We start from the raw sequence: 20,136 nt of genomic DNA on the forward strand, positions 1-20,136 counted from the left end.
CTCACACCTATGTATATAAACATGAAACTTTGAGACATAATTATATTTAGACTTTATTTCTTGTACACAGGAGCACTTCCTAATATAATTCATGGTGTCATCTTTGTAGCAGCAACCGAGAAGAATAATTAGTTTGTAGCATTGTTTTTATTATTTTAAGAAAAAAGAGCAGCCTTAATGCTGTATATGCTTGTAGGTGTATTCCCCAGTTTAAATTCTATGTTTATCTTATTCTTACTACTTTCAAATATTCTGTCAAAGCTTTCCTTACCTCATTTCCTCACGCTGCTTGACACTCTTTTTCTTTTCTTTTTTACTCGGAGAGGAGAAGGCTCAGCTTGGAGTTTTGTAGCTGCTACTAAAATAAATATATAAATAAAAATGAATGAATGAAATTAAAAAGTTATATAAAAAAGAAAAAGGAAAACTTTTCGTTTTCCTGAAAAAATCTATTGGTCCATGATTTCGCGAAAAAATATACATAAACTTGCGATTCTGTTGACCAATTGAGGTGTTTGTTGTTTTTGTTGTTGTTGTTGTTGTTTAAATTCTTCACTAGAAATATTGTATATGTATATTCATTACTTGATAGATATAGATATTAAAAAGTGTATGATGCATATTATTATTATTTTTAGAGGTAAAGAGAAAAGAACTTGGTCTCTTGTTTTTTATTAATTTTTTTGTTCCAAGTATGCAAATGTTTATAGGAAAGTTCATGAAATTTACAAAACGGTTAGATTTGAAGAAGAGATAAAGAAAAGATGGCTTAAAAAAAGTTTTTTTTTTCCTTTTGTATAAAGGACTTAGGACCTAAGAGAAGAAGAAGGAAAACGGTTAAAAGATTATGAACAAAACTTATATACATACATAATATTAAAAGACAATAAAGAAATAATACTTACATCTTGAACTCGCAATGTTCTTTTATGCTACCGTGGTTTCCGTTGAAGCTGTAGTCAATGACAATATCCAGATCTCTGGGGTTAATGCCGTTGGGTGAGCATGAGAGGACACCCTCAATGGTCTCGCCGTTCTTGACGGTGATGGCCTCAGGGGTGTAGAAGACGGTCTGCTTCCAGTGAGTGTATTTGGCGTGGGGACCGGTGGAGAAGTGGACGGGCTTGTGGCAGTGGGTGAAGCCAATGTCAAACCAGGAGATGAAGGCATGTACATAATCATCACGAGCAGCGGTGATCTTGAAGGGAACAGTGAAAGTCAAGTCTGACTTTTGGACAGTCAAAATGTCGATTTCCTAAATAACCAAGAGAAAAATAGTAAGATTATGTAGTATATTTGAGTATATAGGCCGATAGGTAAGGTAAGACTAAAGTGAGACTGTGTGGAATGACAGCTCTCGCATACATAATCCCACAATCCCATAATCCCAGATATTATATAAGTACTTACTCTGAAGGCACAGGGAGTTGTAACAACGGCACGGGCATCGACAGTGTCCACAAGAGGTTCCTTGATAGCAAGGCTCTTAATGGAAGAGTAATCGAAGCCGTAGACGTTATCCCAGTAATCGATCTTCTCTTCCTTGTAATCACCATCCTCAATGGCAGCAATGTACATGGTGGCCTTATCGGGGAAGATCATGCCACCGGGAGCCTAAGTAAATTTAATTACAAGAAAGACAAACAGAATGAGTAATTGATTGAGTAAAACGCCAATTACAACCCTCTTTTTATATCATTTATATATTGATTTATTCTAGATTTGCTATAATATATATATAAACTTACCAAGTACTTGTCTCTGGCGACAAGGACAGTGTCCAACATGGACTCGTACAACAAAAAGTAACCCATCCATTCGGAGATAATAATATCAACCTTGTCAACGGGGAGCTTGACGTCCTCCATCTTACCCTGGATAAGGGTGATCTTGTCAGTCAAACCATTGTCATCAACAATCTTGCGAGCTTGGATGATGATGTTTGACATATCAATCTATAAACACACAAAATATACCACATCAGTAAATAAACGCGTCTACTTCTTCCCTTTTTATTATTATTATTGTAATTACTATTATTAAAAGGGAAAAAAGGAATATTTCTATAAATTACTTACACCATAGACATGTTTGGCACCAGACTTGGCAGCAAACATGGAAAGGATACCAGTACCACAACCAACATCAAGAACAATCTTGTCCTGGAAAAGATGCTTGTTGTTGTAGATGGAAGCGCGGTAAGACAGAGTACGGACTTCATCCTTGAGCATTTCCTAAATAATGTAATCACAGAGTTTAGTCACTAGGCATAACAAATACACAGTTATCAAAGTATCCATTCTTCTTCTTTTTAACTTAAATTCTAATTACTGTATTAATCTGTTTAATTAGAATACATATAGGTAGATATGTATATATGCATAAGAAAAAAATGTTACCTCGTGGATGCCTGTTGATTTCAAAGTCGACAAGAAAAAAAAAGTTGATTGCTGATTAGCTCGAGTTCTAGTTGACAATGGTTCTAATCACTTACCAAAGTGAGCATACGAGTCAAAGTAGTAGTCCTTGCTTGTCAAGCCACTTTCACCCTGGTTGTTTGCCATGATTATGAAAAGAGAATGGAAGATCTAAGGAGAAAAAACAATACTTTTTTTTTTCACTCTTTCTTTCTTTCTTCATCCAAAGTCAACAGTCACTTTTTTTTTTCTTAACTGAGTTTTTTATTTTTCTATTTTTTTTTATTAGGACTATTTATGTAAATTAGATTCTTATTGGATTCTCGGGCTAAAATTTGCGTATCATTAGCTTATTTTTGCGCATTTTTTTGTAAATCTCAAAAAAAAAAGTTTAATCCAAATATTTTTAGGCAAGTCACAGACCTTGGAAATCAATTCAATTCAATTTTTTTAATACTATTTTTCGTGGATCTTATTGTACAAAGTATGATCATTATCACTACCTCTTGTATGATCTGTTACTAGATATATGACTGATTGTGAGCTTTAACTATTATTATTATTATTTATTTAACAAGTGAGAATAATAGTATAAATCATACACACTCTCTGGTTGTTCTTGTCTATAAAATACATTTTTCCTTCAATTTTTTTTTTATTTTCTTTTGTAAGTTACTCATTTGATTGGCTTAATTATCTGTGACTTACTAGAAAGTATCTGAGATTAACATCACTCCAAGCACACAATGCACGGTTCTTAAAATGTGACAAAAGAGGAACAAGGAACAGAGACAAGAAAAAATGCATAAAAAAAAAGATCGAGCATATTTACTATTCATTTATTTAACTGATAGTAAAAAAAATTCATCTGTGTCTCTTTTGACTTTAACCTTAATATAATTTATAAAAGTAACCTATAACATGTGGTATAGACTGAATATACTTCGAGCTTAGAGTATTGATAATAGATATGTATATTTCTGTTCTCAAGTTGTCGCCAATTCAGATTTCATTTGACAAGTAAAATATATCAACCAAAAGAAAGAAAAAGAAAACAACGTTATCTAGACGGAGTATTTCCTTCAGGCGTGCTAAAAACTTTGTATATAGGATTGGACGATAAGAAGAAAAATTTGCTGAAGAACTATCATTCACTTACATCGTGTATTGACTAAATTGAATATATCCTACAAAAGAAGTTGATATTAAAATTGACAATATCTCTGAATCAGTATTCAACCTTGAGTTCATTAAAGACTACATATTAAATCTCTTTGTTCCTAGTAAAGTCAAGCATGGTATCTATTGTGAATAAAATTGATTAAATTTTGCAATCACCACTAATTTTCCATAGTGAATTTCAATATGTGACAACCAACCAACTACAGTATAAGTTGCATATATATATATATATATATATATATCCTTTTGTTGCAGACAATCAAGGTACATGGAACTGGATAGCATAGAGATAATACAATAACATATTCTTATGAGGCACAACCTATACTGTCCAACGTACTTCTCTCACAGCCAAGTTAAATGAGACTCAAGGGTACACCTCCTATGCTCTACCCATTTAGACGCTGTGTAAAGCTTTATACACCCACTGTGTTACACACATATAAGGTTTAAATCCTCATAAAAAATGGATATATAAAACCCCTTTTCCCTTCGTCAACCCAAAAAATAAATAAAAATATCTTTTTTCAATTTATTTCTCTAGTATGTTCAATGAGCTTCCAAACGAGGTTATTTCAGCTATCGGCTCATTTCTTTCACAAGAAGACCAAACCACATGCTTGAAAATCTGCAAAGCATGGACACCTGTATTTCAGCTTCTCCTTTGGCGGAAACTATTCATCGATAGTGATTTCATAAAGTTTATGTATAACGCGTCTAGTCCAGACAACATTTACAAAAATAATGGGCACAAGGTGCACCTATTGAAAATCGAAGCCACTGGAATGATCGAACAAGAACACTTTAAATTACTACAACAACTATTTCCCTGGATAAATCATTTTGCTACCTCGGTGGTTCGCCCCGAAATACAGTTTACTGTAAACATGGTTGATTGGAGTTTGTGGAAATCACTGGTACATGTAGAAATATGCTTGGATACCTCCATGATAATTTTTGGGCCGAAAGCCACGTTTGAATACATGTCTTCTATAACATGCCTAGTCAACCTTAATATGGTATCCTATGAACACGTCACTAGTGGAATATATATTACATGGCAGGACATAGAAGTTCTTCATCAAAGTTTCCCAAGATTGGAAAATCTAAAATTTGATTATAATATCATGAATATACCACCCAGCGACATAGGAACAGTAAAAAACACCACTCCGGCAACAACTGTTAAGAAAGTAAGGTGCAAGAATATAAATGTCCGCCTGGATTTCAAGTGGATAATATACTATGGATTAAAGTATCCAAACCTTGAGACCCTAAGCTTTAAAATGGTCAATCCCATACTGAATAGCCAGCATCACATCCAAGTTGATTTCAAAAATATCATTACATTATATCCCAACTTTTCCCATGATCTAAAGTCGCTAGAGACGTTTTATGGTGCTAACGGCACAAGGCAGCCGTTAGCTATGTTCAATTTTCTGAACAAGTCCAAAGCACCGATCAAGAAGCTATCCATTCATGCCCAATATTTTTTGGAACACCCCCGGCTTATTAAGGCAAATATAAGTCTTATGAACTTATTTTCATTGACACTAAATAACCTCGAGGTCAGCTTGTTTGATTCTGGGCACAGTCCAGAAATATTTGCCCTCCGTATTATTCACCATCCTTTTCTGGTTTCCTTGGAAATATACCTACCAAAATTTGGCTTTGAAATGGATCACATATTGGATCAGTGCCCCTTGTTACAATCTTTTAAGGTACATGGATCTGATATACGTCTCAGTCCTAATACGCCACCTACTCTGCCAACACATGGGCTACGGGATCTACTCATAAGGTGTAAACAGCTTGACGTAAAAACGATGAGCTATATTTCCTTTCGTTGTAGGCTACTAAGGTGCTTAAGTTTGAACGCGCACTCGCTCAACAAATCACAACTCACAGGAAACTCTTATTTGTTCGACATGTCCTTAACACAGTTAAATCTATTAGTAGTCAATAGCATTGAGCTTATGGCAGGACCGTGCCATCTTTTTGCTATTGAGCAAGCCGAAAATATTACACAAAGTGACGGTATCAATACGTCAGTTGGTATACTTCCCCAGGCTTCATGTACACAAAAAACGCGGACGAAATGCTACCGACCAAACAAACTGCAACACTTGCACACACCAGAAGATTTCAACATATTTGAACTCAACCGCCTAGAAATTAAATACCTTCAAGGATTTTACCCTGATTTTGGACCCACATACTTTGATCAAAAAGGGGTTTCAGACGTAGAGAAAGAACAATGGCACACAATCAGTGACTCCCTAAGAAAATCCATTGGAGGAGGCTACATAGTATTTCGGTTTAAGTCTGTCAAAAATTGTTTTTTCCAAGGCTATATAATATAAAACTAATTACTTTCCTGCTTAGTATTTTAGCAAATACATTACATTTTTGCTTCAAAAATTATTTACATATCTTTATTTTTATTTTATTTTATTTTTACTCTTTGCATCTTGTCTACTAAGATTAGTATTGTTTGTAAATATGTAAGCATTTTGCTCTATCGAATTCCAATAATAACAACAACAGCAAGAATAAGAAATGATAGTGTGCAGATAATGTATTTGCTAGATGTACAAGTAAAAAACAGATATTTCAATGGTTTTATATATGGCTTTAGATTGTGTGTTTCATTTTACTTTAGATTATTGACCAATAATAATGCCTAATTAAAAGGCTTTTGAAATCCACATAATAAATTGTTTTTTTTTTCTTCATTCATTAATATCAGCCAATAATTCCAAGAATTTAAACTCCAAAAAATAAAAAAAAGAAGGAAAAAACATAAATCTGAGAGTATGTAAAACTATCGAATTCTCTTCATTATCTTTCTTATTCTACACAATGGAATATCTCAACTGCTCCAAGAACAAGTATTTCGGCGATCCTTTCGACCGCTTTTTGCCTAAACCTCGAATTCCGTTTGACATTACTCTTGAGCCTGAAAAATGCTTTAGATATGATTACAATTATGCATTTGATGACGAGTTTGATACTGAAGTACCGGAACCCGACCCCCATAGCCCGCTTCCATCATTAGCACAAATGACACGTGAGGATATAGTTACTAAACAATATGAAAGCTTTCGAAAGCTTTACTTCAACAAACGAATGTCAGATGAAGTTGCTCGAGCTTATTACATGGGCTGCCCTTCCAATATTACCCCAGAGCGACTGGTGCGTATCGACGCAAGCGGGAATGAAGTTTTTTGGTGGACACAAAAATAAATACCTAAACGACGGAATTGGCCCCAAAGGTTTCAGGACTCATTACAGAGTTAACCAGGATCTCTTTGACATTTTGGTGCATGAACTTGCTGAAAATCCCTCGTTCAAAGACGCTGAAGAAAATGGCACCGAAATATACCCTGTGTGGAAGCAACTGGCTATCGTTCTGTGGTCCGTCAGCAACACATTTTTGGGAAGATCACTGGCTGCCGAGAGACTCAATATCACCCCAGAATTACATGATTTGTTCACAGAGAGGTTTCTGACAGCCATTAACCGAACTTTCATTGGATACGCTATCAAATGGCCAACAACACTTCAAGAGTTCCAGGATGAAATGAAAGCGTTCAGACAATCGACTGTAGGAGATGGCCACAAAGGTCTAAGGGAATGCGTAGGCGCCATTGATTGCAGAGTGGTTGTAGCAACTAAGGACCATAAAGAATCCGCCCATTGGAAAGATCGGCGAGGTTCCGTGTATATACCTCTCTTGGCTGTGTGTGACAAAAAGGGATCTTTCAAAATTGTTAAAATTGGAGCCACTGGTAAGTAGTATAGGATAATTAGTAATGTATACCATTTATTAATATATATATGTATGTATGCTTATATTTGTATAGGCACCCAAAACGACATAGATATATTCAGATCGAGCGCAATTTATGAAAATATGACTCAGAGACCAGAGCAAATGTTCTTAGATCCACGCTCCTACATTATTGGTGGTACTGTATATTACTTCAATGCTTTTTTTAAGAAAATAATAATAATAATAATTGTGTGCATGCATATATTTACTATGGAAAATAGGCAATAATTTTCCGAACCTCAAGCATTGCTTGACCCCATACCCTGATAAAGGAACGCTAACGCCCAAACAAATTTCCTTCAACAAGGCCCACCGGAGCGCAATGTATAGCGTTAAGGAAGGGTTTGAAAACGCATTTAAAAAGTGGCAATATATGTTTAAGCGGAAATACGTTTTTTCACAGAGAACAATTGGGCCGATTGTAACTGCTTGTTGTATCTTGAACAACTTGTGCCAGATGTTTATTACCCCGAGAGAGACTCACGAGGAAATGAATCAAGAATACGTGATTAACATACATGGCGACCAAACCTTAATGGAGTGGTATACCCGTATTAACAATGAAGATGGAGCCGCCCTAAGCTTCGTAAATATTGGAGACGGTCCTAACGACGCTCCTTTCAAAGCTAAAACGAATAGAGACGAGGAAACTAGTCTTATTAGAGAAGGAGAAATAAGAAGGGATCAAGTAATAGAGAGCATCACAGGAACTTCCCTTTTAGCGACTTTAATTGCCAAAAGATATTAGTTTTGGTTTTGGATAACAATTATAAAAAAAAAGGTAACATAATGACAATAATAAGATAAAAAATTAAGGTTTAATTATGTATTTTATGTATTACCTTTATCAATTACAGAAGGCATCATTTTTTTCTTTCTTTATTTTCAATTTATGGTCTATTATCCTGTTTTCTTTAGAGTGGTAAAGGTGTTATATTCTTAAGCCTATTTTTTCCTATTGTATTATTCCTTTAAGTAAACCCAAAACTGAACCTCTTTATTATACCCCACTCTTCACATCCAGTAAATTTAACCTGTACCATTGCTATGCAACCAACTTACCTTTGCCGTAACAGCGTTGTTTCGACGAGATTAATTTTTACCTATGTTTTCCTAAGGATCACCACCCTTAATGTAAAGACATTGCCGTATGGTCATTCGGAGGCACTAATCTTTTTACTAGCTATGAAGGTAAATAGTAATAATAGTAGTAATAATAAAACTACAATTTGCTTTCATGCTCTAAGGAATTTAGAAATTGCCAATACCACATTAGATGCTCTCTTTTTTTTAACGGATGAAAGTCACCAAAGGTGTCTATGACGACATATTCACCATAAGTTAGAGTTTTCATATGTGTGCGATAGTCAACATAAACCTGTTTATTTTTTATGAGCTTTGAGATGGTATTGTGTGAGCCAATTAGATATCACAACAGCGCCCAGATCGTTAGGAGGTTAGTATATTTTGTAGGTCAATTGGAGCTTTTAACGGCATCCGTATTGTTCAAATATTTGTTGGATTGATTTGCACGATATGAATGCACATTGAGGTTTCAGTGCTGTAAACACTATAACTCTAGACACACTTATATAATCAGACAATTATACATCGAGAATTATCGAGATTACCGGTGAAATAAAAAAACTTTTTAATAAAAAAGAGTATTTTGATCAAAATAATCAATTAACTACAGAAAATTAGCTCTAAATCAAAATCGGTTAAGATAAACAACTTTACATGTATATACGACATGGTGTAGTACACTGCTATTCACAATTTAAACGTTGTTTGATATTGATTGTTCAAATATTGATCAAAATATCCCATTTTTTCACTTTACCAAACCATTTATTAATAAGGATTTCGATATTTACACCATAAGCATGCTTGATCTCCAAGTTCCCCCTCAGGGCATACACCTAAAAAAAATCCAAAATTTGTTTTTTTTTCTATTAAGCAAAGTTGTTGAACAAATTGATCCATGATGTTTGGTACTTGTTTGACCAAAAACAGACTAATATTGATGGAGATATCGATCGATGAAAAAATGCCAATATCGATATTTACACCCTTAAACGATGTTTGATCCAAAAGTTCCCTCAGGACATACACCGAAAAAAAATCGATATTCGTATTTTGCTCTATTAAGCAAAGTTGCTGAACAAATAGATTCATGATGCTCAGTACTTATTTGATCAGCAACAGACGCATATTCATGGAGATATCGAGAGATCTAAAAATGACACTTTCGATATTTACACCATGAGGCGATGTTTATTGGATCTCCGACAGTAAGGGCAACTCACAAATCCCGAAAGTAATTTTGTTGAACAAAATTATCCCATTAATTTGGCAGAACAAATGGACATTTCAGTATAGGGAATTGCGTCAAGAGGTCCAAACGAGTATAGAATTATTCCTTTAATTCTTTTGATTCAATTTTACTTTAGAAATAGAGACTAAATGTCTTCCACCTAAAGTATTTTCCCAAAAAACCAATAAGTTGTTGGCCGTTATTGAGTGGCCTTATATGACTTTATACAAATAAAATAAATAAATAAGCCAGTACAGTGCACGAAACTATTAGCAAAGAGAGAAACATATATATGATTATACTGATTGAATTAATGGTGTACAGGAACATAAAACCAAGGGCTTGAGTTTGGCTTGGTCTCTTGTGGTTTCTGTTCTTTTTCTTTAAAAAAAAGGTATAATTTTATTCAATTTTACAAGCAAAGGATGATCTTTTGATTGATAGAGAAAGAGACTACTAATGAAGAGAGTGTCTACAAGCTTTTTATATATTCGTGTTTTATATATATTCAAATCATACTCTCGAGTTATCTTTACAGAATTATTACCAAAACCAAGGAGTCAAAGGAGAGGGGGTTAAATGGACATACACATACATTTCATATTGTAAAAAATAAGGGTAATTTATATAAAGTAGCTTTAGATTTGTAAAGCTTACATAAATTCAATGCTCAGCTATACAGACTGATGCAAAGAATTGAGAACAATAGACATGTTTTAAGAGGTATTCAATAAGATAAATGTATTTATTGGTATTTGAAACAAAAAGAACCACTGCAAAAGTGTTTGTGGCCCTTTTTTTATTGTATTTTATTTTAAGAGTTTTTCTCTAGAGAGCTTTATATGCTGCGATAGTCTTTTTTTTATAAGGATGTATGTATAAGGAAAATGGAATGCTTTTGTTTGATGAACTTGACTATTATACAATTTTTTGTGTTTTACAGGGTGTATATACAGGGTGTTGAAATCAAGATCGATTTAAGATGAGCGATAGGCAGCTGGACTAATGCGGACTGTGACTGAAGGATGATCAAAGATAAGTGAATCCAGGGCCATAGATTTTTCGGATACTGGGCAAGATTTTGAAAAGTGCTCGTCATCAGAAAGGTCAGAAAGATAGGAGTCATTAGAGATCGTCGATGAAGATGAGATCAAAGAAGGTGTAGCTGTAGTTTGGGCTTTTTTGCAGCTAAAAGCTTTCTTGACTGAAGCGAGGCCTTTGATACATTGTCCCATTGATGATGTGAATGTGGAGACACGGCTAGCTGTGTTGGTAGTTGAGGATTGGCGGCGCTGGCACTTTGAGATGATACGCTTTTGAATAGAGAGGATCTGCATTGTAGAGTGTGTGTTGTGAGGTGTAAAGGTAAAGAAAGGCTTGGTAGGTAAGATGTGGTTGAGAGAATATGTAATAAAAAGGAAAGAAGTGCAAAAATGTCAAACCTTTATATACTATTTCAAAAGGCCCGTGCTCTTTGGGTATCAGTGGAGATTTACATGCTTCTTCTTCACTTTCTTGCCATTTTTAGGACAAAGACAAGGGGTCATCGTATCTGATGTTTGGCATCTATCGGAAAATACAGCCAAAAATCCTGATCCACAAAACCACAGCCAAAAATAATAATCAATGATCCATGATCCGTAATCCATGATTTCCCCCTATCGAGAATCGAAAATCAAAGATACACTTGTCTCCTGTATTAATTGATTCACGTCACCTTAATTATTCTCTATGAAGATCTTGATTTATAGGTTCCGAGTCTTTGGTATCTGCCAAGCTTACTACTTTATATGTAAATTAAATATTAATATAAAAATATCTATTACCAGGCCGACATGCACAATATAACCGTTTTTCTCTCTCTAACTTTGACTTGTCGTATCAAAGCTGTTACAATTACATGAAAAGAGTTCTTTATTTAATTTGAAGCTTTTTTTCTGTCTATTTGAACATATTCAATAGCGCACATTATATAAAAGAACCAAAGTAAAATAGAGTCGTTCTTGTAGGGCATGTAATTGAGAACTAGAGCACAAACAGAATAATTTAAATATAAATATTTTCACTCGAGACAGTGTACCAATACCACTTGTACTGCAAATGCTTTAGATTATCATCTAATAAGAATTAATATTCCTAAACTCTCTTAGAGAATATTACTAATTATACAGTAATATATCATTCGGTCTTCCATATATCATTAGTAGTCTGCTTTCTATTCACAAGCCTTACAATTATATATTTTCACTCAGTAGCCAAATGTTACCCAGGAATAAGAGACGATGTTTCCCTCTCACTGTCACTCTTTGAGAGCTAGCTATTTAACAAATAATTGTTGAACACTTTGTGTGTGTCTAATTCACTGATTTATTGCCCTTGTATAATTATCACACAGACCAGCTTGGAATAAAAGTACATAATTGCTATGTGTATGCTGAGAAGAGATGTTTTTGTGTGTAATAAGTGCCAGAACATTTTTACATTCTGTTTTAGCCCCCGTCAAAAAAAATTAATACCATTAATTTGTGTAGTGAGGTCAAGGGGAGAATCGTCGGGTCACAAGAGTTCTTGTCCCGTGATTCAAGGAATCAAATAAAATTATAGGAATTGTAATTCAATAAACAAGAGTCTTTTCTACGGCTAAATTGTGCTTTATTCTTGTTGCGACAAGAGGGAGTTGGCTGTGGTTAACAAAGGAGAGTTCCAGAGACAACGATCAGCCATACACCTTTAGTAAATCGATCCTTCACATTTGGCAGAACAAATCGACATTTCGTCCTAAATTATTGCTATCGGGTTTTTTGACAGTCATTTTTTTAAAGAACGTCAATCGTCACTTGAACTACTTTAACGGAGTAGAGTTTCACGAGTTCCTTTTTAGTGAAGAGGATGAAAGTAAATGAAGTCTTCCATCTACTTTACACATCTCTTGCATCCTTTCATCGCTGACGTATACACCTCCATAAAAACTAAGGGGAAAAAATGCGTGACTATTTTCATATGCATGTGACTACTAGAGCTAAAGACTATGAAAAAAAAGCAAAAAGTAAACAAAAAAGGACGCAAAAAAACAGAAAAAGACGAGCGACAACGATGCAAAACCTTATTTACCATCAGAAACTACAATTCTGTTCATATGGATAGCTCATTAGCTTATATATAACTCTCACCATGTTCTTGCAGAAATGAGTTTGTCAGAACATTGCGCATTAAAGATCAATTTCATAGTTTTCTCATTCAACCTGACGCCCGATGTTGATTCGCGCATCCTTTTAACAGCCACTCATGATAGAAAACAAGAGTTTTTAGGGTAAAAAACAGAATGCAGACGCGTTTAAAAATTGTTAAACTCTTGAACGTACTTGGTACATATATGTACAGTCGATATCTGATTGATTTTTTTAGAAATGTAATAGAGTTTTGACTATTACAAGAATAATATCTAAAGCTTTATATATAATACCAAAGAATGTGTATAGTTTTCAATATTGAACAACATAGGATACAGCATAGCACAAGAAAAAGGGCTTTTATAAAAGCTTGATTTTATTTCATAGTATTTAGGAATGACTTCTAGAAGGATATCACTATGTCAAAGTATCTGGTTTATACGCTTGTAGTTATTTTTCTTTTTTGAACCTCAATCTCTCCAAGCTGTTTGCACGTCGGTGTTTATTATATTTTGCAGGAAAGTACTTTTATATTACCATATATAAATTATTCGTAGTCTTTCAAAGCACAATATTTCACCGCCTACAAAGTAAAGAGGTAAATTCTAAATTTTGAAGAATACTGTACAAGTATAAGAGAGTTGGCTTGTATTTTACTATTAACTGACACATGAGTTTCTTGCTCGATAAAGAGTGATTTATGATTATTTTTGGTTCTTCTTTGTGCAAGCAGACATAAAAAGTGGCCCGAGAGTCACAGAAAAATAAATTTCATATCTTTAAAATAAATAATAAAAGAACAAAAATAAGTGATTGTCCCTAGGATTAAGATTACCAAAAAAAAACCTGCTCGCAAGTATCCATGGCAACTTTTTTTTAAAAAAAAACGATGGTCACAAAGCACCGAAATAATTCGGACAACGCTCCTACTAACATGTGAATCTTAAAGTTGAACAAAGGCAGGTCAGGCACCAAAAAAAAACTAAGAAAAGTCAAAAAAGACATTCATAATTTATTCTTTAGTACATTATTAAATCGGATTTTAATACACATCCGAAACACACTAGTATTCAAGTACATAAATATCTTGAAATGAAGACCAAAGAACTTTAGGGGAAGTGAGAGGAGGGGAACATTAGACTTTGATAGCTAGATATGTATTTCATACACTCAATGATTATTAGTACAATGGGTTTGTGGTTTTGACTGGCGGCTATCAGCTTGCTCTTTTTCTTTTGTTGAACGCATATTATCTATATGTATGTGTTTTTGATTTCTTGATTTGATTTAAATTTTATTATTATTATTATTTTTAGCTTATCTTTGGGTGTAAGAAACGGGTTTGTAGTATATATGCAACAAATCCGATTTAATGCCGACCCCACATTCCAAATAATCCATATCGTCTATTTGATGTAGGTTATCCTGATTATTAGTATGCAGTACATACATGTATGCGTAGTTTGGTTTATGTAAATGATCTCTCTCTTTCTGTGTCTTTATTACAGTATTATTGTATTGATGGTTTATATAGGAGACCTAGGAATCATATCATTAATATTATATCATTTCAAGCTAGTGATATATGTTCCTTAAATGGTTTGTGTATCTTGTTTGACATGAATCTCACACAAAGGCGGTATTGAATTTTTTTGTTTTATTTTTGGGTCAAAAGCTATATATCGGATTGTCGCACTAACATTAAGAATGCTGCTTATAGGATATATACTAAACTTTATCTGCTTACATGTATGTTTCTTGTTCTTTATGAGAAATGGTAGGATTCAGTTGGCTTATCTATTGACGATGCGAGAATAGAATATGTATATGTAATGATAAGTGTATGTTAATGATATTAACTAAAATGTATTTCTAAATATCATGTTAGGATTAGTGATGTTGCACTGCACTGTATTATATTGTAAATTAATGACGGACAAGGATCTAAGCTTGAAGTGTATATATCAGTAGATAAAGGGTCATGTAATCAGATTTCCAAAAGAGACTCTTTCTTTTTATATTCTTCATATGTAATGTTGATAATAGAGCAAAAGATTATCTTTATTATATATATCAAAAGGTCGTTTCTTTCCTTTAATAATCATTTTATACAGATATAAATGTTTAACAAGAAAAATGTCTTATCTTTCCTTGATTGCCACACACTTCTTTTGAAAGAATATTGTATATATAGTATTTGTATTTTTTTGTCTTGTAAAACTTTCTTTATTGGAACAGTCAAATATGATGTTGTATATGTAATCTATACATATAAATAAAGAGAGAGAGAAAAATATATAAGAAGGGAAAGTTGAACTTGTGCAACACATACACATTACACAATAAAGTAAATAAAAGCTGTGTGGTTTTAACCAATTGAATTTGATATAACAGAAAAAAGAAAAAAAAAGAGAAGAAGCAAAAGAAGAATGTTCAAATTACACCAATTGAAAATAAGGATGGATATTGAAGTGGAGTAAAATAAAATAAAAAGCAATATTTCCTCCATCGGCTAACCACACAGAATATCATCCATTTCACCCAAAAGAAAGAAAGAAAAAAAAATTCACACACACACATAATTTTGTACATGGATTTCTTTATTCATTTGTACATTTGTTTGTTTGTGAGAATTTTGACTTGCTTAATCAAATCTCTTGAGAAACTATATGCCCTTTTTTTTATAGCAATAAAATAAATACAATAAGTTTTGAATAAGATAATGACTATTGTAACCATGGTGACGGTTGTGATGGTGATGGTGATGGTGATTATGTTATTGTGTATTATAAATTAGACTTACACCCCCAACAAAATGATTAATCTAAATTGTATACATAAATACACATATTCTTCTTTCCTAAAGTCGCCTTTACCTTTTGGTAGTTCAGGCGAGTCTCTTCCGTCCTATTCCGATTATAATGTGAGAGTGAGCTGAACCGACGTCACCAAAGTCCACCAAAAAATTAACTTGACTGCTGTACTTGCAGGACTTGAATGAGGAGAGAGGAATAATTGTGTTGATTGCCACGTGCGTATGGAAGATGGAGGGAGAGGGGAGGGATTGTTCTTGGCGTTTAACAAAAAAAAAATGGTTCGGCTGTGACTTGTATTGTTTATGGATAAAGAAAAAGGAAATAAAAAAAAAAACTAAAACTAATACTAATATTAATACTGTATGGTGGCTGTAATAGGTTGAATCCAGTTAATAAGTTTGATTCATTATTTTATGGACAGCCAAAAGCTTCTTTAATTTTTTTTTGGTATTGATTATTTGTAAAATTGAATTTATTCTTATTAGCTTTGGTTATTTATCTTACCCCCCTCCCCCCAAGTTCTGTTGTATCACAAATACTCAGTGAGTCAAGTGAACTCCTGGATCCAAAGATGTTGATTCGCTGCTGAAATGGAAGCAAAACAAGCCTTGGATACAATACACATATTGATTTGATATTTATATACATAAAGACTATGTGTTTGTGTCATAGGTATATATAGTAGACTTAGAGATAGACACAAAAGGAGATATAATTAATGGTGAAACCTATAGCAAAATAAAAGTAATTCGTCTGACTGATGTACAATTCCCCCACTATTCGTGTGCCAATGATTCTCCTTGAATCTGTTCATAATTCCCCTTGAGTTCATTCATTGGCTCTGATTTGGCAAGAGTCATTCAATATAGTAATCACTCCGAATTGATATTCTCTTTATGTTTATTTTTATATATTTACTCCACACAAATCCCCACAATCCATTTGCGTGCTTCACATGTAAAGCCAAAAAAGTAAGAAAAAAAAAAGTTAGGCCGACATGACGAACGAAATAAATCAAAATCCAATAGGTTCAAGTTGAAAGGTCAAAAAAAAACCCCCAAAAAACCTATAAAAACCAAAAACACTCTTTCTTCTTCACTTCATTATCCAAAAAAAAAAACTCATTCACATACAAAGATGTCTGCCTCAAGAATTGTTCTCTCTACTCCTGCCCGCATGTTGACCCGCCCTTCTCCTGTCTGTGGTCCTATCGCCTTCCGTGAATTCACAACCTCTAGCCCTGTGGCCAGCAGTGAAGAACATAGCGAAACAAAAATCGAAGACCAGTGCCACCACCAGGTTGCTCCCTTGACCAACACCACTGTCTATGCTCCCCATGGTGTCAATGAAGCCGCACTCGAACGCGTCATGGCTGCCTTTATTCCCTCTGTTAATTATGTCTTTGACGATTAAACAGGCTACCAATCAACTAAGATATCTATTACAATATTCCAAAATTCCTCTTTCCCTCCACTCTTGTACCCCGTTTTGCTTTCTACAAATACCATTTGTCTTGTATATAAGAGTGTCTTCTTTTTGAAACACTTTCTCTTGTTAAATTGATTTCTCCATTATTTTGATTTTATTTTATTCCTTTTGCTCCCCTTATATATACTTTTTAAATAAATAAATAAATATATTATATGAAATAAATCACTATCACTCTCACTATCACTATCACTATCACTATCACTATCAATATTATAAATATATAGTATATAGTGTAATATAATATACCTATGAGTTTGATTGAATATACAGGCTTAATATTTACAAGAGATAGTAAGTAGGCTTGATAAGCAATCTCTTGTAAGAAATATCTTTATCTATATATACCAAATTAAAATGCAATGAAATGAAATGATAATAATCATTGGAGTATATTCATTCACTCCCTAGATACATACTTCCAAGCTTATATATATATTATATTTAAATAAATTTGAAGCTATAATCCAAGATTTTGTGTATCCTTGGTAACTCATAGCTTTTTGTGCATATATAAAAGAATAAATCCCGGCTTATAATACTTTAATAAAGAAATGCTATATTTCATTTTTCCTAAAACACAATACCCATTATCTACTTCATTAAATGATGTATATTTGATTAAACACATACACATACACACACAATCATATATAAATATTAACAGAACAGAGTAAAAGAAGTGATAGACCAACCAAAATGAACTCGGTTTGAGAATAACGAATGAAAAAAAAAAAAAAAATGGCGAACCACGTCACAGGATGGCCCCACCTTTCTTTATATGTCGGAGATTTGACTTACAGAAAAAAGAGGACTTGCTTTTTTTTTTTAATATTTTTTCTTCATCGGAATCCAAGCGAGTGCCTTATTTTCTCGCCTCTTTGCTTTTGAGCACACAAAAAAGTGACCTAAGAAAAAAAAAGAAAAAAAAAGAAAAGTCTTCTTCTTCTTTACTTTTTCTTTTCTTCTTCTTCTTCATCTTACTTCATTCACTTGCCACCCAACTCCTTTGGATAGCTACTTCTTCTTCTTACCCTTTTTGTCTTCTTTGACTTCATTCAACAACCATGTCTGACAACTCCATCAAGATCTTTACTGGAAACTCCCATCCCGAACTTGCCAAGCTGGTTGCCCGTCGCATCGGCATTGACCTTGCCAAGGCTGTCGTTATGAAGTACTCTAACCAGGAAACTTCGGTTACAATTGGTGAATCTGTCCGTGACGAAGATGTGTTTATTATCCAGTCTGGCTGTGGTGAAATCAACGACAATTTGATGGAACTCTTGGTTATGATCAATGCCTGCAAGACTGCATCTGCTCGTCGTATCACTGCTGGTAAATATGTCTATAATGTAATATAGTTGAATTACATAACATTAGAATTAGAATTGGAATATACCTATCTATCCCTTTTATAGATGTACATATTTATATCGGGGATCCGTGTTTTGTGTTTTTTTTTACAAATCAAAAAGAACACAACTAAATATCTCTTTCTTCCCTTCTTTATTATAGTCATCCCTTGTTTCCCTTATGCTCGTCAGGATAAAAAGGACAAGAGCCGTGCCCCAATCACTGCCAAATTGACCGCAAACATGTTGACTGTCGCTGGTGCTGACCATGTTATCACCATGGATCTCCATGCTTCCCAGATCCAGGGTTTCTTCAACATCCCCGTTGATAACTTGTACTGCGAGCCCTCGATGATCAAGTACATTCGTACCCAGATCCCCAACTGGACAAATGCTATCATTGTCTCTCCTGATGCTGGAGGTGCCAAGCGGTAAATACCAAAACAAACAAAAAAATATGAAAAGATAGAAAAGTATAGATCAAGAGAGCAAGAAATATAAAAAGAGACCTATAGACTTTTAAGTTTATGTATGTATTTTGAGAATCTGCAAACTAATCAAATTAAACACACACACACAAACACGCATATATATATATATAGTGCTACTGCCATTGCCGACAGACTGAACCTTGATTTTGCTTTGATCCACAAGGAACGTAAGAAGGCAAACGAAGTATCTCGCATGGTGTTGGTTGGTGATGTTCGTGATAAGATTGCAATTTTGGTTGATGATATGGCCGATACTTGCGGTACCCTTGGCCTGGCTGCCAAAACTCTCAAGGAGAACGGTGCTATTCAAGTTTACGCTATTGTTGCCCACGGTATCTTGTCTGGAAAGGCTATCCAGGTTATCAACGACTCTGTGATCGAAAAGTTGGTAGTCAGCAACACCATTCCTCACGAAGATAAGATGGTGCGTATTAATCGCAATAATAGTATAAACATATTGTGCGCAACAACAGTTACAACAAAAAAAAACAGAAATAATGGTAGTAATTACGTGAAAAATTCATTTAAACTAATCAACCAAAAAATCTGTTTTTGTATGCATACATAGGCAATATGCCCCAAGCTCGATATCATTGATATCTCACCCACTCTTGCAGAAGCTATCCGAAGGTAAATACACACACACACACACAAGCGCACATTAGCATAGAAAGAAAAGGAATAAAATATAGATCTGTCTATGTGTGCATGCATATGTGTGGGTGTGGGGTTTTTTTTACTATTAATTTCGGTGGCTCATACCATATCTTGAATTCTTTTTTTTTTGTAGAACTCACAATGGTGAATCTGTATCATATCTCTTCTCGCATGTTCCAGAATAATTACAATAAAAGTCAACGTAGCAAAATCATTAACGGTCATCCCAATTACTTGAAGACTTAGAGACCACTTTACAATTCCATCACAATAAAGCATCAATATCAATACATTTACATACTACACATACACACATACGATACATACACGATATACACGATACGCTTATACACCACTACATGTTACATACTATATATATATTACGTACAATATACATACATGATACAACTA

The 20,136-nt window shown here is 34.0% G+C and overlaps 8 protein-coding genes across 8 annotated transcripts; 5 read left to right on the forward strand and 3 right to left on the reverse strand.

The window, feature by feature from the left end:
• Window positions 1-901: 901 nt before the first annotated feature.
• PHYBLDRAFT_112184 (hypothetical protein) lies at window positions 902-2,564 on the reverse strand (the record flags this gene model as incomplete). Its single annotated transcript, XM_018428266.1, has 6 exons — window positions 902-1,255; window positions 1,411-1,614; window positions 1,749-1,955; window positions 2,079-2,234; window positions 2,400-2,410; window positions 2,495-2,564. 6 exons carry the CDS (start codon window positions 2,562-2,564, stop codon window positions 902-904), a joined length of 1,002 nt encoding a protein of 333 aa, XP_018291910.1.
• Window positions 2,565-3,387: 823 nt separating this feature from the next.
• On the forward strand, window positions 3,388-5,962 carry PHYBLDRAFT_168297 (hypothetical protein; the record flags this gene model as incomplete). Its single annotated transcript, XM_018435833.1, has 3 exons — window positions 3,388-3,437; window positions 3,855-3,863; window positions 4,144-5,962. The coding sequence occupies 3 exons, from the start codon at window positions 3,388-3,390 to the stop codon at window positions 5,960-5,962; spliced, it is 1,878 nt and encodes a 625-aa protein (XP_018291911.1).
• A 499-nt stretch (window positions 5,963-6,461) lies between these two features.
• Window positions 6,462-8,182, forward strand: PHYBLDRAFT_64827 (hypothetical protein; the record flags this gene model as incomplete). The annotated part of the gene is made up of 4 exons (XM_018441352.1): window positions 6,462-6,669; window positions 6,701-7,390; window positions 7,466-7,570; window positions 7,656-8,182. The coding sequence occupies 4 exons, from the start codon at window positions 6,462-6,464 to the stop codon at window positions 8,180-8,182; spliced, it is 1,530 nt and encodes a 509-aa protein (XP_018291912.1).
• A 474-nt stretch (window positions 8,183-8,656) lies between these two features.
• Window positions 8,657-9,612, reverse strand: PHYBLDRAFT_64828 (hypothetical protein; the record flags this gene model as incomplete). Its single annotated transcript, XM_018441353.1, has 3 exons — window positions 8,657-8,751; window positions 9,278-9,356; window positions 9,433-9,612. The coding sequence occupies 3 exons, from the start codon at window positions 9,610-9,612 to the stop codon at window positions 8,657-8,659; spliced, it is 354 nt and encodes a 117-aa protein (XP_018291913.1).
• A 1,116-nt stretch (window positions 9,613-10,728) lies between these two features.
• On the reverse strand, window positions 10,729-11,400 carry PHYBLDRAFT_64851 (hypothetical protein; the record flags this gene model as incomplete). The annotated part of the gene is made up of 2 exons (XM_018441358.1): window positions 10,729-11,082; window positions 11,248-11,400. The coding sequence occupies 2 exons, from the start codon at window positions 11,398-11,400 to the stop codon at window positions 10,729-10,731; spliced, it is 507 nt and encodes a 168-aa protein (XP_018291914.1).
• A 776-nt stretch (window positions 11,401-12,176) lies between these two features.
• PHYBLDRAFT_168301 (hypothetical protein) lies at window positions 12,177-14,846 on the forward strand (the record flags this gene model as incomplete). The annotated part of the gene is made up of 7 exons (XM_018435834.1): window positions 12,177-12,286; window positions 12,378-12,646; window positions 12,935-13,061; window positions 13,479-13,511; window positions 14,238-14,336; window positions 14,597-14,698; window positions 14,810-14,846. The coding sequence occupies 7 exons, from the start codon at window positions 12,177-12,179 to the stop codon at window positions 14,844-14,846; spliced, it is 777 nt and encodes a 258-aa protein (XP_018291915.1).
• A 797-nt stretch (window positions 14,847-15,643) lies between these two features.
• On the forward strand, window positions 15,644-17,150 carry PHYBLDRAFT_145345 (hypothetical protein; the record flags this gene model as incomplete). Its single annotated transcript, XM_018431420.1, has 3 exons — window positions 15,644-15,688; window positions 15,788-15,844; window positions 16,875-17,150. 3 exons carry the CDS (start codon window positions 15,644-15,646, stop codon window positions 17,148-17,150), a joined length of 378 nt encoding a protein of 125 aa, XP_018291916.1.
• A 970-nt stretch (window positions 17,151-18,120) lies between these two features.
• Window positions 18,121-20,033, forward strand: PHYBLDRAFT_133628 (hypothetical protein). The gene is made up of 5 exons (XM_018429584.1): window positions 18,121-18,560; window positions 18,741-19,008; window positions 19,180-19,492; window positions 19,637-19,698; window positions 19,859-20,033. The coding sequence occupies exons 1-5, from the start codon at window positions 18,293-18,295 to the stop codon at window positions 19,908-19,910; spliced, it is 963 nt and encodes a 320-aa protein (XP_018291917.1). The 5' UTR covers window positions 18,121-18,292; the 3' UTR covers window positions 19,911-20,033.
• Window positions 20,034-20,136: the final 103 nt, after the last annotated feature.

This window comes from Phycomyces blakesleeanus, assembly GCF_001638985.1.
Source record: "Phycomyces blakesleeanus NRRL 1555(-) unplaced genomic scaffold PHYBLscaffold_10, whole genome shotgun sequence".
NCBI classification, from domain to species: Eukaryota; Fungi; Mucoromycota; class Mucoromycetes; order Mucorales; family Phycomycetaceae; genus Phycomyces; species Phycomyces blakesleeanus.